The 19,123-nt window shown below is 48.0% G+C and overlaps 1 protein-coding gene across 1 annotated transcript; it reads right to left on the bottom strand.

The window, feature by feature from the left end:
- Positions 1 to 815: 815 nt before the first annotated feature.
- Positions 816 to 7,103, bottom strand: LOC141471220 (solute carrier family 22 member 13-like). The gene is made up of 10 exons (XM_074157640.1): positions 6,726 to 7,103; positions 5,416 to 5,519; positions 4,472 to 4,626; positions 4,186 to 4,354; positions 3,719 to 3,839; positions 3,008 to 3,102; positions 2,296 to 2,510; positions 1,403 to 1,511; positions 1,038 to 1,247; positions 816 to 906 (listed from the first exon to the last, which is right to left on the bottom strand). Exons 1-10 carry the CDS (start codon positions 7,095 to 7,097, stop codon positions 816 to 818), a joined length of 1,641 nt encoding a protein of 546 aa, XP_074013741.1. The 5' UTR covers positions 7,098 to 7,103.
- Positions 7,104 to 19,123: the final 12,020 nt, after the last annotated feature.

Here is a 19,123-nt window from a genome sequence, read left to right as displayed (position 1 = left end):
CTTCCACAGCTGCTCATAGAAAAAGTAAATATAGATTGTTCATCGAGAGACACCAGGAGAAATAAAAAAAGTTCTGATTGAACTCAGTCACTCTGCTTTAACACTCTGTTTCTGCATTGTTTGTGGCTGATGGAAACCAAACACGTTTCCATCTGTGTGTTAAATTACAGGCTTACAATTTCTGTGTAGAAAACACTCCAGAGCCAATAGCAGTTACAAAGGCCAACTGTGAAACAGTAGGAAACAACAGAAAAAAAAAAAAAAATCAACACCATTTATTATTCACATATTGCATTACAAGTGTCTCTTATCAAACTCAAGAGTATAATTTATATTATTCATGTAGAAACTCAAATCCAACACCACATAGAAAGAAAAGCTAAATACGTGTGTGACGGGGTTTCAGTGACATCCTGATCAAACGTCGAGGCTCGGACCGAGGAGAAGGCCGACGACCCAAGCGGTTAGTGCAGGAGGGACACAGCCCGGCGCTCGCTTGCCCAGTACTACCACTCTACTGGCAATTGGTTATTGCTGTAAAACACGACAGGGGTGGTTCCACGGGTACCAGTTTGCAAAGGACTGGGAAACACGTTGGGGCGGGGGGACTCGCGCAGCCAGGCAGAACGGACCAGGTTTTGGGAACAGTTTGACGTGCGTCTTTTCCAGACGCAGAGTGACACAGGTCTCTCCCTCTGAGCACGAGTATTTTGTCGATCATTTGAAAGACCAGTTTTCCAGACAGCAATGCCTCATTGCTCTGCTTCAAGAAAAACTGGTTCAGACTAGGCCTTTTGTGTGTACCTGTCCGTTCATCACTTGCTCTCCAAGCATCTGTGCATGTCCTTCTCTGAGTCTACTCCATCCTCTGTGGTGTTTCCCTTGGACAAAATTTCCAGTGTCCTGCTGCTGAATACATGAAGGAAAGAGGGAGAGATAATACTGTTTCCATCCTGGTTTCTGTCATATTTTTCACTGCCTTAAATTTGTACCTTTGGATTTTTTTTTGCCTTAAATTCAGAGCTGCAGGTACCCACCTCAGCTCGGGAGCGGCTGTCCTCGTGTTGTCCGCCAGGTCTGCACCACGGGTCTCGGGCAGCAGGAAGCAGAGCAGCCCTCCCACCACGGGGGCACTCCCAAAGATGGCCATGGGGATGGCCCGGTGGTACTGGCTCAGGAGGTGGATCAGTGGGGCCATGATCCCTGCCATCCGGGCCAACGTCGAGCACAGCCCCACGCCGGTCTGCCTGTGGGAGTGAGGGACAATGGGAGGTGTGGGCAGGGCTCGGCATCCTCTGGGCCACCATGGGACTGAATGCAGCCATGGGGACAACTGGACTCTTGCCCCACCACTGCCACCAGCCATGGTGGAGGGAAGCCCCGATGTGTGGGGAGACCTCACCTGACAACGGTGGGGAAGAGCTCTGCGGCGTAGACGTAGGAGGTGGAGAAGGAGGCTGTGGACGTAAATTTGCCGATGGTGGCCAAGACGGTGATCACCACAGGCTGGTCTGAGGGGAGGAGAAAAGATCACCACTGTGACCTTCATGGAGAAGGTTCAGTTGGGACCAAAGGTCTCTGCAGTGGCGTTCCGAGAACAGCCCTTTCAAACAGGTTTTCCAATTGGATTTCCATTGGAATTTATTCCCAACACACCCTTTCCTGGCAAATACCTTCTGGATAATTGGCAAAGAGAACCTAGATTTCTCTTGAGGCCTTGGGCATTTCCTAAATCTGCAACTAAAGTGAGTCTCTGAGCCACTGCAGGTCTTTAGGGCGTGCTTGGTTGGAAATATCACATCCCACAAGCTTGAAGGTATCGTGCAGCCTCTCTCTTTCCTTCAGCCTTACTCACAGCACTGGCACAGCAGCAGGGGTGAGGGTATGGACTGCAGCAATGTGGAGGTAGAAACAGATGAGGGGAGGGGAGCATTTGCTTTTCCTGTTCATCTAAAGAAGGGAGACAAGGTGGCTTCTAAAAGGTCTCTTCTGCTACGTCTTTCTGAGAGGAGGTGGTGGTGTCTAGTGGGTGCTGGTGTGTAATGGACACTACCAACCAAGGTCTAGGAGCTGTGCAAAGACCAGGCACAGCTCTGAAGGAGAAGAAAGTCATACAGAGAGGAAGCAAGCACGTTGCCAGTGCAGTGCCTTGGGCTGCAGCACTCGAGGCATCTCAGCCCCTGAAAGTAAATGTGGGTCTGCAGCCACTGGGCCGGGAAGATGGGGTCTGAACCAGGGTGGAGCTGGATGGGGCTCCACCTGGTTGTGCTCTTGGGTTGGGAAGAGGCTGTTCACCTTCAGGGATGCCAGTGATGACAAGACACATCAGGCCAGACAGTAGCAGGAGAACGGCCTGGGTTTTCTTCCTCCCAAACCATTGCAGCAGGAAAATGCAGCAAAGTCGAGCTGGTAACTCCACCGCTCCAAAAGCAAGCTGAGTCAGGTAGACATCCAGACCAAAACCTGTCACGTTAAGGCTCAGCCCATAGTAGACAAGGCTGTCTGCAAACCTGAAATTCAAGTAAAGTGCAATAGAACATATAACCAGATGGATTTTCCACTGGTTTATCCTCAAAAATTAGGGTGGTTGGACCACACACAACTTATTTAAACCCCCAGCAATCTCTGTTTTGCTTCTAGTCACCACCTGTGACAGTTCTGTGGGATATGAGATAAAGCAGTATGGATCCCCATAAGGTCAGCAACTATTAGACTGCACCCAGAACTTCTAGGAGGGCACAAACCTATTCCAAGGTCAAAATCTGGAATTACCCCAGCCTTTCTCACAAACCTCTCAACATCTTGCATAATCAGCTCTAGCCCAAGCCCGGACAAGGTAGATCTGGTCCAGTATGGGGAGACAGAAAGATAGCAGAGGAACACATATACATATACATATACATGATCCCAAAAATAACATGAAGTGAATTAATAGTTCTTGTCAACCCTCAATCTCTTCTTCCCTTCACCTAGAATTTTGGAAAGAGGGAACCAGGGGGTGTCTTACCAGGCACACGACATGATTAATGTCACCTTCCGGAGGTGCTTCTTCCGAAAGAGATCCAGAGTGCCTCCAGACTTGGTCTGCGTCTCAGGCTTCAGCTTCGAAAGGCAGAAAGCCAGAGTCAAACCAGGCAAAGGAAACCCATGGCTATCTCCCTTTCCATCTGCAGTCAAAGGAAAGCCTCAGCGGAACAGGCTTGTGACCCCAAACTGCTCTGGAAGGGAAGGCAGCCCAGTGGGGCTGGGCTCCCACATCTTCTCTGTTTGCCCAACACACTAGTTTGGTGATTAAGAGGTTCCTTGGGCTGGACATTTCCCCAGTGTAGGGACTTTGAAGTGGGCAAGGAGGTAACTCCCCTTCAGGCATTTATGCACGGAAACCCACAAACTAAACACAGACCTTGCGCTCATCCTCAACACTGCTGAGATGCTCACCGAGGAAAAGCCAGGGAAGCATTTGAGTCTTTTCCATATCCCAAGGTGAACTCCAGAAAGCTCCAAGTTGAGCCTCAGCAGAAGCTCTGCCTCTTCCCTGACCTTGTCTCTGGCACAATGCAGCTGAAGCTGAAGTCACCCACAGTCCATCCCCAAACCATCCCCAGTGGGCATGGAAAGAGGTTGAACAGATGATCTCAACTCCAGTAGTTGCTCCAAGCCCAAGCACAGAGGAAAGTCTTGGAAGACACCAAGCAGTTCTGCATGCCTTTACAGGTACCTGCTCAAGGAGTTCTGGTGGGATGGTGCGCTTGTTGACGGACGCTGCCTTCTGAAGGACCTTCTTAGCTTCTTCTATTCTGCCTTTTGTCACCAGCCACCGAGCTGATTCTGGTATCACCCTGCCAAGGAGATGAAAGCAGGAGATGTTGCTGTGACCTGAGGAGTTTCCCCACAGCCCATCTCCCTGTGACCACATCAAGCAAGCAATGGGCATCACATGTGATGGAGGGGGTCAAAATACCCTACATTTAGGTTCAAGCACTGCATCTGAAGACCTGAAGCAAAGCAGCTGCTTCTCTTAGGTGTCCAGAGCCCCAGGGAGATGTGCTGAGCTCTGCAGAGGTCCCTCCAGCATCTGCACTCTTACAGGAAAGACCCAGCCTACTCCTGAGCTGCTGCCTTCTCATTGCCACCATTCACATCCACTGCTGACATGTCTGCAAGGAGCTCTACCCTGCTGCTTACCAGATGTAGAAGAAAAAGGCAAATATAGGAGCAGATCCTGCAATTTCCAGCATCCTCCAGTTGCGAATACTGTAACTCAAGCCAGCCAAAATCATCTGTCCGATGGCAAGAAAGCAGTGAGAAATCAGCACTGCCTTTGGCCGGTAGGAGACACCAACCCATTCCGTAGCTGAGAAGAAGAACAAAGGTCCAGGGTCACCCTTTTCTGAACATTCAGGACTATCTTTTGTTATTGCATATTGTGAGGCCATATCTGTCCACCTCAGAGTAAGGGCATCCTACTCACCCAGGGCCAAGTCAGTAATCAGAATTCCTGACACTGAAGCCCCCGCAACACACCTGAAGGCCATGTACACATAGAAATTGGGCACAAAGGCAATTCCTACACCAAACAAGCCTTGGAGGAGGAGGGAGATCAGAAATATTGGCCGACGGCCTATCCTGTGGAGGAAGAGGGAAGACATAGTTGGTATCTGGAGAGACCTCATGGACATGGGGAAGAGCCCAGGTGGAATACACAGTGATTTGGGAACCATTCACACCAGAGGAGATTTGACACCCATGTGAACAAAGCTCGTCCATATGCCCCAGGAAGAAACCAACAGGAAAAACAGTATCTCTGCTTTTGAGCAGTTGCAGTGCTAGCAAAGGCAAAAGGAGATACTGCTAAAGGAACCAGCCCTTGAAGGGCCCCCATGTCCCCTCTCTCCAGAGCAGTGAGGATCAGACTGAAACAGACTGTAGTGTTGGTTCCCCTGTGAGACGATATGTACACACGCTGTGCCCTTCTCCCTTCCATGTCCCCTATGTGGCCATGTCCTCTAGGGAGCTGAGGACTTTGGTTCATGTCACCTTGAGCTTAGCACAGCCACGGGAAGCAGGTGCACATCATCTGGTTAACACAGGTGAAGGTGGGTCCAACTCTGTAACCAAATGTAAGTTTCTGGGATTCCTGGAGACACCCTTGGGTAGCTGAGACACCAGTTGGGGTTGGACCTGTTATTCCTGAAGCACCCCCTCTACCCCTAATAAGGCTGTGTCTGCCTCCCTCTCTTCTCAGACATCTACAGACGTGTCAGGTGGCCCCAGATACCGTTGCTCAAGCAAGGGGATCGAGCCTTGCAGAGGGAGTATTTCATACTCAGTGCATAGACATCCTGAACTCTCAGCTGGGCTGTCCCTGGGTGCTTCCCGGGCAATAACTCCGGGAAGATGGCTGTGTTTCCTCACCTGTCACTTAGTGGCCCAAAGATCATGGCTCCTAGGAGAAGTCCCATCATGTAGACGGACTGGGAGATGTCATTTAGGTCCTTCCTGTCGCACACCAGGTCAAACTGGAGGAAGGAAACACAGATGCTTTTGTTCTCGACAGGCCCCAGCTGCTTTATGAATGTGAGCAGCCCTTCCGGTACATGGTGGACCCAGGAGTTTGGAGCTTGAGCTCTTGCTCCAGCCCTTGGGAGCAGAGAACTCAACCCCAAGGACATGAGCCTCTGTAGTGTAACATAGCACACAAGTCAGAGGTGGACCAGGAGTACAAGGTGCTCAGCCTGTCTCTTCATCATGATACACATCTCCCAAGTGCTGGGACCTGCAGGACACCCCTCCTGCCCAGGCATCCCCAAGGGACCCTCCTGGTTGGCAAGTTTTACTTAAAGTGGGACCTCGGGATAAGAGTCCTAGCAGCTTGCTTCTCCGGCTGCAAAGGCAGGACAGGGTAGAAGGAGAAGGAAGGTGGGAGAGCAGTGTTTTCTCTGATAAAGGAGGACTGGCATAGGAGTGGGAAGGGATGCAGCAGCTGCTGAGGACCCTTTAGAGAAGCTGGCTGTGAAATGGACACAGTGCTCTAGGGACCCCAAGGAGCCTTCGCAAATGCCAGAGGCTCAACTCTTTCCTCTGGTTTCAGCTCAGAGGAAGGTACTCTTAAGAAAGTGCTGGAGCTGGGAGTGAGGAAAGGAGGGAGGGGAGGAGGGAGGAAGAAGAGAGAAATGAGGGAAGGTGAGAGAGGAACAGCAGTCCAGGGAGGGAGAAGTTGGGGATGCTGATAGACAGAGCCTTTGCTCAACTGCATGGCCCATGGGATGTCTTGTTGCAGCCCTGAAGGTCCCTGGAGGCCACAGAAATATCAATGACAAGCCCTTCGAAGGAAATGTCTTCCACCTAGAAGGTGATGTGAGGAGAACCAGGCTGAAGACTAAAGGGAAACTGTGGCAGTGAGAACCAAAAGGTCCCTCCAGGCAAGATACATCATGGGTTCAAGGGGATACTGGAAAGGGGAGAGATGGACAGAGAATGTGCTGGACTCACAGCCCCACTGTTTCTGCCTGTGGCCCCCATGGGCATCTACATCATAGTCTTCCTGCAACATACTCCCAAGGATTACAGCGGTGATCTGTGTGATGGAGCCAAGGTCCCCCATTGCCTGGTGTAAATCCCAGCCTGACTGTGCCACAGCTGGCATTGTCTGACCAAAATACAGTACAGGGCATGCCCATCCCTTCCCTTCCACATCCCCGGCGCATCAAAAGGCAGTTACAGACCTCGGTCAGCAGAGACGGCGGTTGCGCTGAGGGGTACACCCAGCCACTGCTGCATTTCTCTGTGGCGTTCAGGCCGTAGGCCACGATGGAGTCGAGGTCCCAGTCCACCGGTGAGTACATGGAGCACTGCTCGTAGGACCCCTCCGCATCCCGGGGCAGGGTGAGGTTCAGCTGCTCTTCCTCGGTCAGGTTGGGGCCGACGGCACGGATCCAGCTGGTGTTGCAGTGGTGCGGCACATCCACAACCATGAACACTTGGCCAGTCATTTGGAAAGGACTAAGAAGTAGTGGGAGGGAGACGAACAGGACCAGCAATTTCTGATATAGTCCAAACTTCCCCACAGCACTTATAAAATCTCCAAACTCAGCCATGGTGTCTATTTCAGTGGCTGGGCTGCACTAGGGGACATTGCTTAAATAAGCAAATATTAATGTTTAAACTATGTGAGCACTAAACCCCTAATCATGTGTGATAAAATTAGCACTTGTATCGGCACATTTGTCCAGTGCATTGAGATACTGCAGTCCTCCAGGGTGTCCTTTGTCACCAGCCATTCCCTCCCTGCTCTTGGGGCCAGAACAAAGGTGCCACTCTTGGGGACAAGCTTCTCTTGTCCCAGCCTGGAGTGTTTCCCCAGGCCTCCTGAAGGCAACCGTTTTGCAGCACAAGGTTTTCATCCGAGACATGAAGATGTGACTCTGCAAATGAGGGCTAATTTTCCTAAGTGTGGTGAAGAAAACAGAGCAAATCTGCTGCTCCCGTTAATGGCTTAATGGATATATAGGCCATCCCAGAGGCTATATAAAAGAGAAGCAGAAAAACACTTCTCCTCTGGACCATGAAATACGGCTGGTAGTCAAGTAGACTTTGTCTTGACAGCTGTGTCCTAAGCTGTCGGTTTTCACTTGCCCCATGTAGAAACCCTGGTTAGTCATAAAACTAGATTTAAACTACACTGTCTTGGGGAGAATCCTAAAATAGATTTGGCTTAGAGAGTAACCTTAAGAAAACCATAGCATGTTATGCACACATACATACAGAGCACACAGGCTTTGGGGATGAGAAACGACACCAGCTTGGCTTTGCCTGAGGTTCTGATGTCACAACCCCAAGTGGTTTGTATCTTTATTCCTGGAAGTTGGAAAGCTGGATTGCCCTCATGTATGAAATTCGGTGTGACCTTTGGCTAAGGTCTCCTGTTTTCTTTCACCAGAGGGACAAGGACAGGTCACTAGACACTGACCTGTTCACTTCTCAAACTCCTTGTCCTTCACTCTCAACCCAGACGTTACATCTGAGCCTCCAGCAAAGTTACTGAAGGATCCCATATGTCTGGGTTGGTGTTTCATGCGTGGCTATGGCACTGGCATGCTCATGGAAGTGAGAATAGGGCTAGAAGATAGGATCTTAAAACATCACCTTCTAAGGTGAGGTGGGAAAGAGAGGTCATACTAGTTAATGCTATTAGGAGTAAAGGAAGAGAGGAGAACATGTTACTTAAGAGTTGTGCAAATTTGCACCAAGTACCACATGCACACGCCACACAGACAAACACTTCACTGGGCTCTGGATCCACATCCTTGGATGAGAGGACTTGCTATTATTCAGACACATGCCTTGAACAGGAGGTTGAGCTAAGAAACCTCCAGAAGTCCCTTTTTATCCTAAATGCATCTCTGGCCTTGTCATGGGATGACTTGGCCAAGGAGATCTGCTGTGGCAGAGGCATTTTGACCCTGTCCTGCTGAACAGGGAGTAGGTGCCTTTTCCGTCAACATGTAACAGGCTGAAGTCTTCAAGCTTACCCTGTTGTGTGTGACTCACGGTCTTCCCTCCTGCTTCTCAGCCACTAACATCTTCTGTGGCAAAGAGGTCAGATTTCGACTATAAAAAGTCCTTGGGGGTGACTCAGACACGACTGAGGTCTCATGCGCCAATGCAGATGTGACTTCTTGAGTCTGTTCCTCGTAATGTCACCAGAGAGGTTCTCCTGAAGCCATGGGAAAGCTTCAGTCCCCTGTTGTAAACTCTGTCACCCTAAGATAACATTTCTCATAGAAAGACTTCGTTCTTATGGCTGTCTTCATCATCTGGGGCTAAATGGGTGAGTCCTGCATGGTGGAGAACTCCCAGGGTCAGCCCTACAAACCTCTGTTCCCTGGAGCTCCACTGCTGCAGTTTCTGTGCTTATTTCTCTCTGGCCGACAGCTTTGCCCAGGTGGATTGTTAACACTTGCAAAGTCTCTTGAAAATTGAAAAGCCTCTATCAGAGGGTACGAGAAGTCAACAGATCTCAGGGAAGATCTGGGATGGACAACTGGAAAGCTTGTAGATCTATGTACAAATGTCAAGGACTGGCGCAAAGCAGAGGAAGCATCCAAGGGAGTAGTTCAGAAAAAGAAACCATTGCCTGGGGAAGAAGGCTGGTGTGGACAGTAAGGTATTGATGAGTGACTGTGGTTGGAGACCCATTTGGGCATCTATATGCTGGGGTGAATTGTGACCAGAAGGGATTTATACCCACCAGCGGTGGTGCTTCTGCATTTTCCCTCTTCCTCTTAGTGCTGGCAGTGAGAGACCAGGTTTATGGGTGTCATGTGCTAGTGACAACTTGGTCTGGGGTGTCAATCAGAGCATCTTTAGCACAGGTACCTGGTCACCCCCTTCCCACTGGCTTCAGTGATAGGTGCTTAATCCCTGCAAGCTTTTAGGTCTCATTTCTCCATCTCTAAACACAGCTTGACCAGGTTTCAGACAAGGCTGTGAGATGGATGCACCTCTGTCCCAAGTCTCTGGAACCACCCCAAGATGAGACTGACTTCAGCATCTAGTGAGTGGTGTAACTTTTCAAGGACATCTCTTTTCCCCTATTCCTGTTGATTGAACAGTCTCCCTGCACAGAGCACTGATACACTGCTTTGCAGCAGATGCAGTCATTAAGCAGCTTTATTCCTCCAGCAGATCTGACAGAGCCAAGGTTATTTCAGCATTGGTGAGGCAGGGAGGTTTTTTTTTTTAATTTTATTTAAAAAATTAATTATTTTAACAGCTTCATCTTTTATTTTTTTTTTTTACAAACAGCTGATTAAAACAGGTGAAGTGATAAGTTCCATGATACACGTGTTCTGCGTTTGGGCCTCTGAGGTTTCTGGTAAGCTTGTTTATCATTAATATAATTGTTAACTCCTATAACATTTATGTTATGGCAGCAAAGGGCAGTCAGGGAGGGTCAGAGTGCGACCGCACAGGGAGAGCAGATATACCAATGTCTCCATGTCCCGAGACGTTAGGAGATCTGGGTTTCCTTTCCTCCACTGCCCTTCTGACCAGGTGACCTTGGTAAGGTCATTTCACCTATCTTTGTTTATCATTGTATAATGAGGCTAATGATGGTGACCTCCTATGTGAAGCAATTTTGCAGTCTCCTGAAGGAAAAATAGAATGAGGGTAGTGAGATATCATTATTATTAAGTGTAGGCAAGCCATATGGTGAAAAGGTGTATGAAGTTTTCGGTTGGATTCATTTCTGGATGACTAAACGCAGTTGTCTATATGTGAAATAGATACCTAAGGTTGGACTGTAGTTAGTGGAGAAGGATTGACACAGTTAATAGAGTCCAGAGAGCTGTTAGCTTTTTGAGTGCAGTTGTCTCTTTTGGGGTGAATCACTCCCCAGACTGCACTCACTGTACTTCCTAATTCTCCATCGACTCTGATCTGGACTTACGCAGCTGGTTTACATTGAAATGCTAATATTGCAGACACTGAAACCCAATCTGGAGACAAATCTTCACCCAGCCCTCTCTCAGCTTTGCCCATTGCATTTTACTTGTGCACTTGTGGCCAAGGGTTTGGCTCCTCCCTGATAATGGCATTCTCATCTCATTGGAATTTCTAGCTCTTGATTAACTGGTTGCTCATGGCTGCTTGCTGGTTGGATCTCTTCAGAGGTCTCTCTCCCTTCTGCCTTGCAGACAGTGGCCATGCAGACATCTTCTGAGGGACGTTGGCATTAGATCATGCAGAAGATCCCCTCTGGGGGCAGAGAACTGGGTGCTGGTCGGTCTCTCCTTGGAGGTGCCTCACAGTGAAGCCAGTTCTTCCAATGTTCTTTTTTTGGGAACTGAGCACTGATCCACTATTACTAGGATAGAGATCTTAAATTTAGCTCCTTAAGCCATTAATAAATCAGCCTGTGCAAAAACGAATTTTTTTTGTGTGCCAATGGAATGGGTGATTTCATGAATCAATGTTCATCCCATATCAGCTAACTTGTGCTGTAGGAGCGGGTGCCTCTTTTGACTTATTTTTTTTTTCAACTATATAAAGAACTCTTGCTCTAAAAGGTCATCATTTAACCTATTCGGGTCTGCAGAGGAGAGACTTTCATAAGCTTCTTCAAATCCTGATGTTTTTCTGCTCCTGCTCATTTTTTCAGGAACCTCCTGGTCCATTTTGGCTGAATCAACACTGAAAGGATCAAAAGTGTTCTGAGCATGGCTGGTGAACATGTACATTGTATGAAAATTGTCTTCCTGCGTAGAGAGATGCTCGTTTGGTGAGCTTTCAGCACTGAGACCCAACCCAAATATATCTTCTGCAGCCTTTGGAGCTCGGTACTGTGGATCTAACTGCTGCAGCGGTGCACAGCTCTGAATCCCTTCCAGATCTCTAGTAATAATCTCGTCCTGTCCAGCAAGAAGTGAGAGGTCGGAGGTGTCCCACAGCGCTAGTGCTGGGATTTCCTGGCACAATTTTGAAGGATTTGGATCAAAGCAAGGTGCAGTTTCTGCCTCTGAATTTTGCAAGTCTGAATTTGTGATTTTATTTGCCTTGATGGGAAAATCTTGTTCTCCAGAAAAGAACAAGTTATCGTCCTCTGGAAAATGCGTGTTGTCTAACTGAAGCTCAGCTTCCTTGGGTAACTTCTCTGAATTGTCTGGTGAAAAAAATATCCCATCCTCTATCACTGTGTCCTGGACATCTAAACTTAACAGGTTCTGAATTTCTAGTAGATGGGCATCATGATGGTTTCCTTCCCTGATGAGTTTTTTGTTGTTATCAGCTGCAGGCATAAGCTCTGGAGGAGGATGTAGAAGGTTTGTTCCACCTTCCAAGGTTACTGCAGCTTCTTTCTCATTTTTCTGTACTGGCATGAGAGAAGACCGAAAGCTGTCCTGTTGCTGCTGAACCTGACTATTTAAAGCCAGTTGGTCATGACTGTCAAGTTCAGTTCTCTCATGTTTATCCTCCCATGAAATGATTGTACGAGGACTTAACAACAGGATATCAGTCTCCGTGCCCTCAGTAGAATCTGAACAGCTTCCAGAGCTCTCCTGGATATGTCTAGGGGTGACCTCTGCCTTCCTTGGCTGTGGCAGCTGATCGTTCTTGGAGGTCTTTTGTTTTGCTTGGCTGGAGGAGCTGAGGAGGCCCTGGGGCTTTTCCTGCCTGTCTTCAACATTTGTTTGTTCTGAGGATCTTGCAGGATTTTCTTGTTGACTCTGCTTCTTCTCTGAGGAATAACCAAACAAAGTGGCAAGGGCTGACTGGGGCTTAGTGGCTTTCCTTTGAGTTGTAGTTTCCTTCTTGAGAGTGCTACCTTTGTCTTCAGAACCAAAAAGTGTAGTGAAGGGTTTTTTCCTGAAACCTTTACCCAGCATCTCTCTACAGGCTTGACTGCTTCTGGTCTCTTTGCTCTGGGCATCAGGCCTTGATGTATGCACAGTGCTTTCCCCTGGGAGTTTCAGATCCACTTTTTCTTCTCCCACTGGATGACCTCCAGATTTGCACGAGGATATGCTCAGTTTGGAAGGGTCTAATGTCTTGGGTGATTGCTCAGAAATGTTAGAGATATTTCCACTAAGAACTTCTGGGGGATCCTTCAAGTTGGAGTTGCTCACTTCATCATGTGAGGACAAAGTGGCACAGGTTTCTTTTGGAGATGTGTCTGCTGATACTGGAAGGTCCTTGCCAGGTGACTTTATATCATGTCTCAAAATATCCGCAGGAGGGTTAGTTATCAGTGGGCCACATGTGGCCTGATGTTCTGCTTCTTGCAGGCAGGACACACTATGGTCACCTGTCATCTCTGGCAAACCAGGTGAAGAAACTCTTCTCTTTTCTGCCTTGTTTTCCTGAAATGTTTGCTCAGGACTGGGTTCTTCCAGAAACCCTGAAGTACTTACTGGTTTCACTTCTTCCATCTTCTCAAAGTCTTCCCCTTCGCTCTCAATCCCAGGTAAATGACTTATGCTGGATGGCTGCATATTTTCCCCTGAAGTTACTGGTATTTGTTTCCCAGGGAACTCCTTGGTGTTTGCTTTTGAGTTCTCATGCACCATCTCAGGGGTCTCAGGTGATGCACCCAGCCCTCCTGGCTCCAGGGAGCCAAAAGCTACGTAAGGAGTCCCTGACACACCAGAGAGACAGGGGCCTTCGTGTTCAGCTTCACATTCAGGGGGATCAACACCCTCAGCTCCACATTTTAGCTCCACACTTGTGGTGTTTCTGGTTTCGGGCTCTCCTGACACACAGACAGGCTGTGGGCTGTTCATTCTCTCGCCAAGATGATGCTTGTCTCCTGCAGTAGCTGGGGTGGCTACGGTCGATTCGGGCTTGTCATCTGTCATTGCAGGAGTTGTGCCTCCTTCGTTGGGTGTGCTTAGAGACCCACGGACCTTGTTTTCCTTCACTGGGAGCTCTGCAGCAGGGAGGATGCAGCCCCCTGTGCCCCCCAGGTACATCCAGTTGGTGGGTTTAGTGCTTTGACGTGTGGAGTGGTGGACGAGTGAGCCACGAGGCAGGGATTTCACGGGCTCCAGGATTAGAGGGGAGGAGGCAGAGGCAGGTCCTCTCTTCAACTGGGCTTTGCCCTGCTGGATTGCAGCCACTTGCTGGGACACCTTGCCCCCTCGCTTCCCTTTGGGTATGTTCACATCCCCAATCTTTTCACCATCTCTCTGTTCTCTGTTCTTGGGCCAGGAACACGCTTGCTCTATGTCCTTGGTATAGGTGACACCGGGTAAGAAGCTTCCCTTCCCAACTGCTGCCTCCACTGCTGGTTTTCCCTCCTGACCCCTGAGCATCATCCTGCCCACCCTGCTGCCTGCAGCCTGGAAGGTTTGCAGGCTTAGTGTGGGCTTTTTCCTGGACCATGCTCCCTTTCCAGCTTTTCCATCTACAGCCAACAAAGCTATTTCTGAAGGTGGCCAGCCTGTTCTTAGCCTGTTCCCTAAAAGAACAGAGCTGCCGTTCAGCTCTTGCCTGTGCTCAGCTGGCCCCAACCTGCACTGTGCATTGAAGGATGATGTGGGTTTCTCTCTTGTTTCTGTCTCCTTTTTGGTCCTGTTATACCAGTCCTGGGGCTGTGGTCCTCTGCCTACCATTGCCACTGGCAGGACCTGATGGTCTTCCAGCCAGTGCTCCAGCCTTTCTGTCTCGCTTCTGCTTTTAGCTCCAGCCATCTGCTTGTAGTGGACTTGGCAGTAAAACACCCCGTGGAGGGCAGCATAGTTTTGCAAGCTGGAAAACACACATTGGCATAGCTGTTAGAGGCTGTGTGGGAGGGAAGGATTAACAGTAGCACTGATGGACAGGTTTTCAGCAAAATTGTTTTTCTGTGGAAACTGTTGGGGAAGGGAAGGTGTTTGAAGAATGAAACCTTTCAAAAGCAGCGTCTGTTTTCTGAGGTTATGTTTGATTTCTCTTTCAAAACCTGAAACATGAAAAATTAAACATTTCCTTGCAATACCTCTGGGAGCTGTAGTCCAGGTTATGTATAATCCCTTTCTCATTTATGGGCCAGGCTTCACACCAGCACTCCATCACTCCCCCTGTATGCACAACATGGACCATATGGGTAAAACTGCGCAGGGCTCCCATGATACAACAACTGCACAATGGGAGATTGTGTCTGTAGAGCTGCGGGGCCAAGAGGATGACAAGCAGCCTCACAGAAAAGGACTGTGGTGTCTTGGTGACTGACAAGCTGAAAACAAGCCAGCAGTGTGCCCTTGTGACAGAGAAGCCAACTACGTCTGTGGCTGCATCAGCAAGAGCCCAGCCAGCTGGTCAGGAGAAGTGGCTCTTCCCCTGCATTTGGCACTTGTAGGACCACATGTAGAGTACTTCTTCCAGTTTTGGATTCCTCAGTGCAAGAAAGCCATTGACACACTGGAAGGAGTCCAGCAAAGGGCCACCAATGTGGTCGAGGGCCTGGAATGTGTGTCATTTTGAAGCGAGGCTGAGAGCTGGGCTAGCTAGGTCTTACAAGGAGAAGGTTAAGAGGGAGGAACTCATTGCTCTGTGTGTCTATTTTACAGGATGGGATAGAGAAGACAGGGCTGGAGTGCTCTTGGATGTGGACAGTGACAGGATGAGAGGCAATGGGAACAAGTTGTAACATGGAGAATTGTGATGAGATATAAGAAAAAACCTTTTCACTGGTGGTTAAATGTTTAAAGAGGGACCCCAACTGAGAGGCTGTTGAATCTCCATCCTTGGAGCCATTCATACCTCTCCTGGATGTGGTCCTGAGCTACCTGCCCTCCTTGGACTCTCATGAGGCTGGGTGGTGACTTCCAGAGGTACCTTCCAACCTACCTGACTCCATGAACATGTGAGGCACCCAAGAGATTCCTCCAATTAAATTCCATATCAGCATTCCCAAATTGTAAATACTTCTTGTATTTTCAGCTCACTGTTGCACCACCATGCAGGCTCCTGATACACAGGTGTCTACAAGCTTGAGGTGAATAGTCTTCCTACTCTAGCAATGGAGAGGTGGATCAGGGAAGCTGTCTGCCTTTTCTCATTTCCTGAAGGTTGCACTGTTGGAATTACCCTTGGACTATTGTGATGGAAATTACTTGGATGTCCCTTAAAAATAAATGCACTGGGGTCCTCCACTCACCTCAGCTTCCTCCTGCAGACCTGGCAGCAGAAACATGAGCGGTGCAGACAGACTTTGTCAGTGACCACACGCTCCATGGAGTAGACAGGCTGCAGGCATGAGGCACACACTTCTTTCAACATGGGCTGAAGAAGAAAGAGAAACTGAAGTTAAACAACTCTGAATTATAACTACTTGGAAACGTATCTGCAAGCTAATTTGCTGCATCTTCCGCTTGTGTTGGATTTTTCTTGTTGTTGTTCTTTTGCATATCTGTTGTGAGAGTACAGATTCCTGTCTGACTCAATTTATTTGTCATCTTGGATAGGTCAGCATTAATTTTCAGTCCGGACAGAAAGACAGGACACCCTTGGACCCCTGATGAGAGAAATGATTCATTTGCGCAGTTGAATCGTTTAAAAGCCTTGAGTGAGGTAAGAAACTTTGTTCAGAGGCTGTGACTCAAAAACTCTCTCTGGGCAGCTCCTGGAATTACTGATATCATATGGCTGTTCACACAGACTACACAGTCCAAACCCTAAAAAGGCAGCACATCTCAGCATTAAAGCTCCCACAGCTCCATAAACCTTGTGGTTTACTCTGTGGACTGTGTTTTATGCCAGGACCTAACTCTTCAAACACCACTTTATGTGAAGAGCCCAGGGAATCTCTCTGGAAAGCATTGCCAACACCAGCTATTTTATTAGCAGAGAGAGAAAGGGAATAAAGAAGCTTGGACATCAGCCTAGCTGCAGAAATGGCTCCAGGTTGTCTGCGTGGTCAAGTAATCCAGAGGATGCTGGTGGCAATGCCGATAACTCCGTGTGTTCCCTTTCACTGTGGTGTGAAGTAGAGGCTTGGCTTACCTGGTGAGGCCATCTCCCAGTCAAGTTTGTCCAAAACCCCAAAAGGAGCACAGCTGAGCCTAACTTAACTCTGACTGACCAGATCAGTGCTCTGAGTGCCGATACTCCCTCATAGGAGCGCATCTCTGCCTCTTTGTTGGGGGTATTTTGCCACAGTTTGAATTGACAGAGTTTTACTGGCGCTTTCTGATCCCTCTGGCTTTGTGTTCAAGCTGTGCTCACCTTGGTTTGCAGCACGTCAGCTCGGAAAAAAGGCAAGTTTACTTTCTGCTCTTACGTAGAGTGGGCTGATGGCCAGATTTTAGCCTTAACCAGAGGAAACATGGAAGGTGTTTCTGTGTCAGAAACATGCAGTGTGTCTCAAGAGATGAGCTGACAAGGGAACAAGAACCCTGTCTTTTATTTGCAACCAACGTCTAGGGGACAAATTTTTATTAATTACCTTCATTTTGGCTGAACATACCAGTAAGATCAAGTTATCTTTGTTTTCCTATGACAACACTTTCAAGAAGAAGAGTTTAACATCTTCATTTTTCTTCCCTCTCTCTAGAGGGAAGTATACAAACCAACCCCCTGTCTTTCCTTCAGTCTGCAATGATCTCACCCTAACTCTGCTATTTCAGTCCTTGACAGAGAGGAGACCATAGTCCTGTAAGTATCTAAATATGTAATGTGTGTCTAAACTCCCAGTATACTCATTGCAGGTCCATTTAAGGGAATCTAGAAGGTGATACATGTATCCTAAACCAGGCCCATGTAGCTGGACAGAATTTGTCAGTTAGGCAGGAGGAATTTCACCAATGTGACTGCAGAACCGTGCTGGTGCCAATGGGAGGACAGCGCTGGTGAAGGTGAAGCAGAAATGTGCTTTTGTGAAAAGATAATAGACAGATCCTCCAAGTGGAAAACGGTAGCAGAAACCAGATGGGAAGTGACACCCTGTTAGCAGGTCTCTCCAAGAGTAATTGAAGCTCTGCACCTTTGGCATGGATGTCATCTCCCAGGAGGAAATGAGCAGGCTATTTGGCAAAGAGCAGTGGGTGGTGATGGGCAGCTTCATGAACCCAGCACCAACTGTGACGATGGAGCAAAGTGCCAGTCCTGGCGATAATGAATCTCAGCCAATGGATCAACTTTGCTGTGTTTGGCAGCGCAGACCTCAGTTACAACTAGGTACTCTCACAGGCATTTCCCCTGAGAGCGACCAGCTCTCATACAGCCCGAAGAGAGTAACTGTCGATGTGCCTCTTCTTGTATAAGAAAAAAAAATGTTTTCCTTTAATCTTGACCAAGGAAGGAAGCAGAGTTGTTTAGCAAACAAACAAGATCCCTCTACTCTTAGCGGGGAATGAATGTATGGACTCCTGGAGTGTGTTTCCAAAGTGGCATAATCTTTTATATGGGATGCAGGTCTCTTTCACCAGGGGATTTATTTTAAGTGCTCACTGTCTTATGCCTGGAAAACACTCTTGCTCTTCAGAGGTATTTTTATCAGCTCCAGGAATAAGCCTTCCTAATGGTTTGGAAGACAGAGAGGTGATTAGCAGCAATCGAATGGCACTGTGGGCAAGGAAATTATCTTAAGAATTCTGTGAAAAGCTGTTACAGAGTGTTCCTGGAAGGCTCTTTAGTGCATTGCTGATTACTGCCATGCTGAAAGTTGCAGCTGGTTTATGGCTTACCAGTTGTTGCCTTCTTTTTTCCCTAGGTAAATTAAAATTTTTATTGTAGGAGAGGTCAGCCTGAAAATGTCTGTATTATTGATAGGTGGAGAAGACGGTGAGCACAAAGCTGTCTGACCTGAGACTGAGCATCCTTAGGGAGACCAGTGGCTGAAATGGAGCTACTTGATGTAGGCAATTCAGATGGTGCATGTCTCATCTCTACTGCTGCAAGAGAACTGGATCTGCAGCTGAATTTGTCCTTTGACCACTCAAGGAGGTATGGTTAAGACAAGGCCATCCTCTGCCCACTGCCAGTTGGCTCTTGAAAAAAATCTACCTAGCACTGTGTGAGAACACAGTGACCCAGTAGGGCAAAGAATGGTGAACAATGTCGTGTCTTGTACCCAAAGATCACAGAAAAACTATGACAACTCATTTGGGATTTGAAAGTTTTTATGTGCTCTGCTGGTTTATTATTGCAAGGTCTGAAACGCAGAGAATGTGAGCTGATCCTTCAGCTTGTATTTGAATTTCAAACCTTTGCATTTGTTTTTCTCTCCAGCTCTTTCAGTGCTTCAAGGAGCCATGTATGGTCCTGAAATAATGCAGCATCTGTCCCTTCATGATATTTCGGTTCCTGGATGATGGAAATACCATGAAAGAAACACATCTTAAATGATCTTAGCCTCATAAATGGCTCATTGAGACATTTAGAAGTCCTGTAAAACCAGAAATACAAACAATAAGATCAGTATTTTTAAGCACTGGCGGTGCAGGATATTTGGGTTTATTTGAGTTTCTGTGGAATCATTTTCACTGCCCAAACAACATGTTTGCAGCTTACTCAAACTGTTCTGCAGCTGTCCTTAAAAAGAAGTGAACCAAACGTGTCGTGGACATCCTGAAACAAGCTGAGGAACAAACAAACAAGGAGCCCCAGATTACTGACTCTCCCTTGTTTCTGCGGTTGGTCC

The sequence above is a fragment of the Numenius arquata genome, chromosome 12, assembly GCF_964106895.1.
Source record: "Numenius arquata chromosome 12, bNumArq3.hap1.1, whole genome shotgun sequence".
NCBI classification, from domain to species: domain Eukaryota; kingdom Metazoa; phylum Chordata; class Aves; order Charadriiformes; family Scolopacidae; genus Numenius; species Numenius arquata.
The sequence above is the reverse complement of the archived record's forward strand: the minus strand, read 5'-3'. Positions and strand labels throughout refer to the sequence as shown.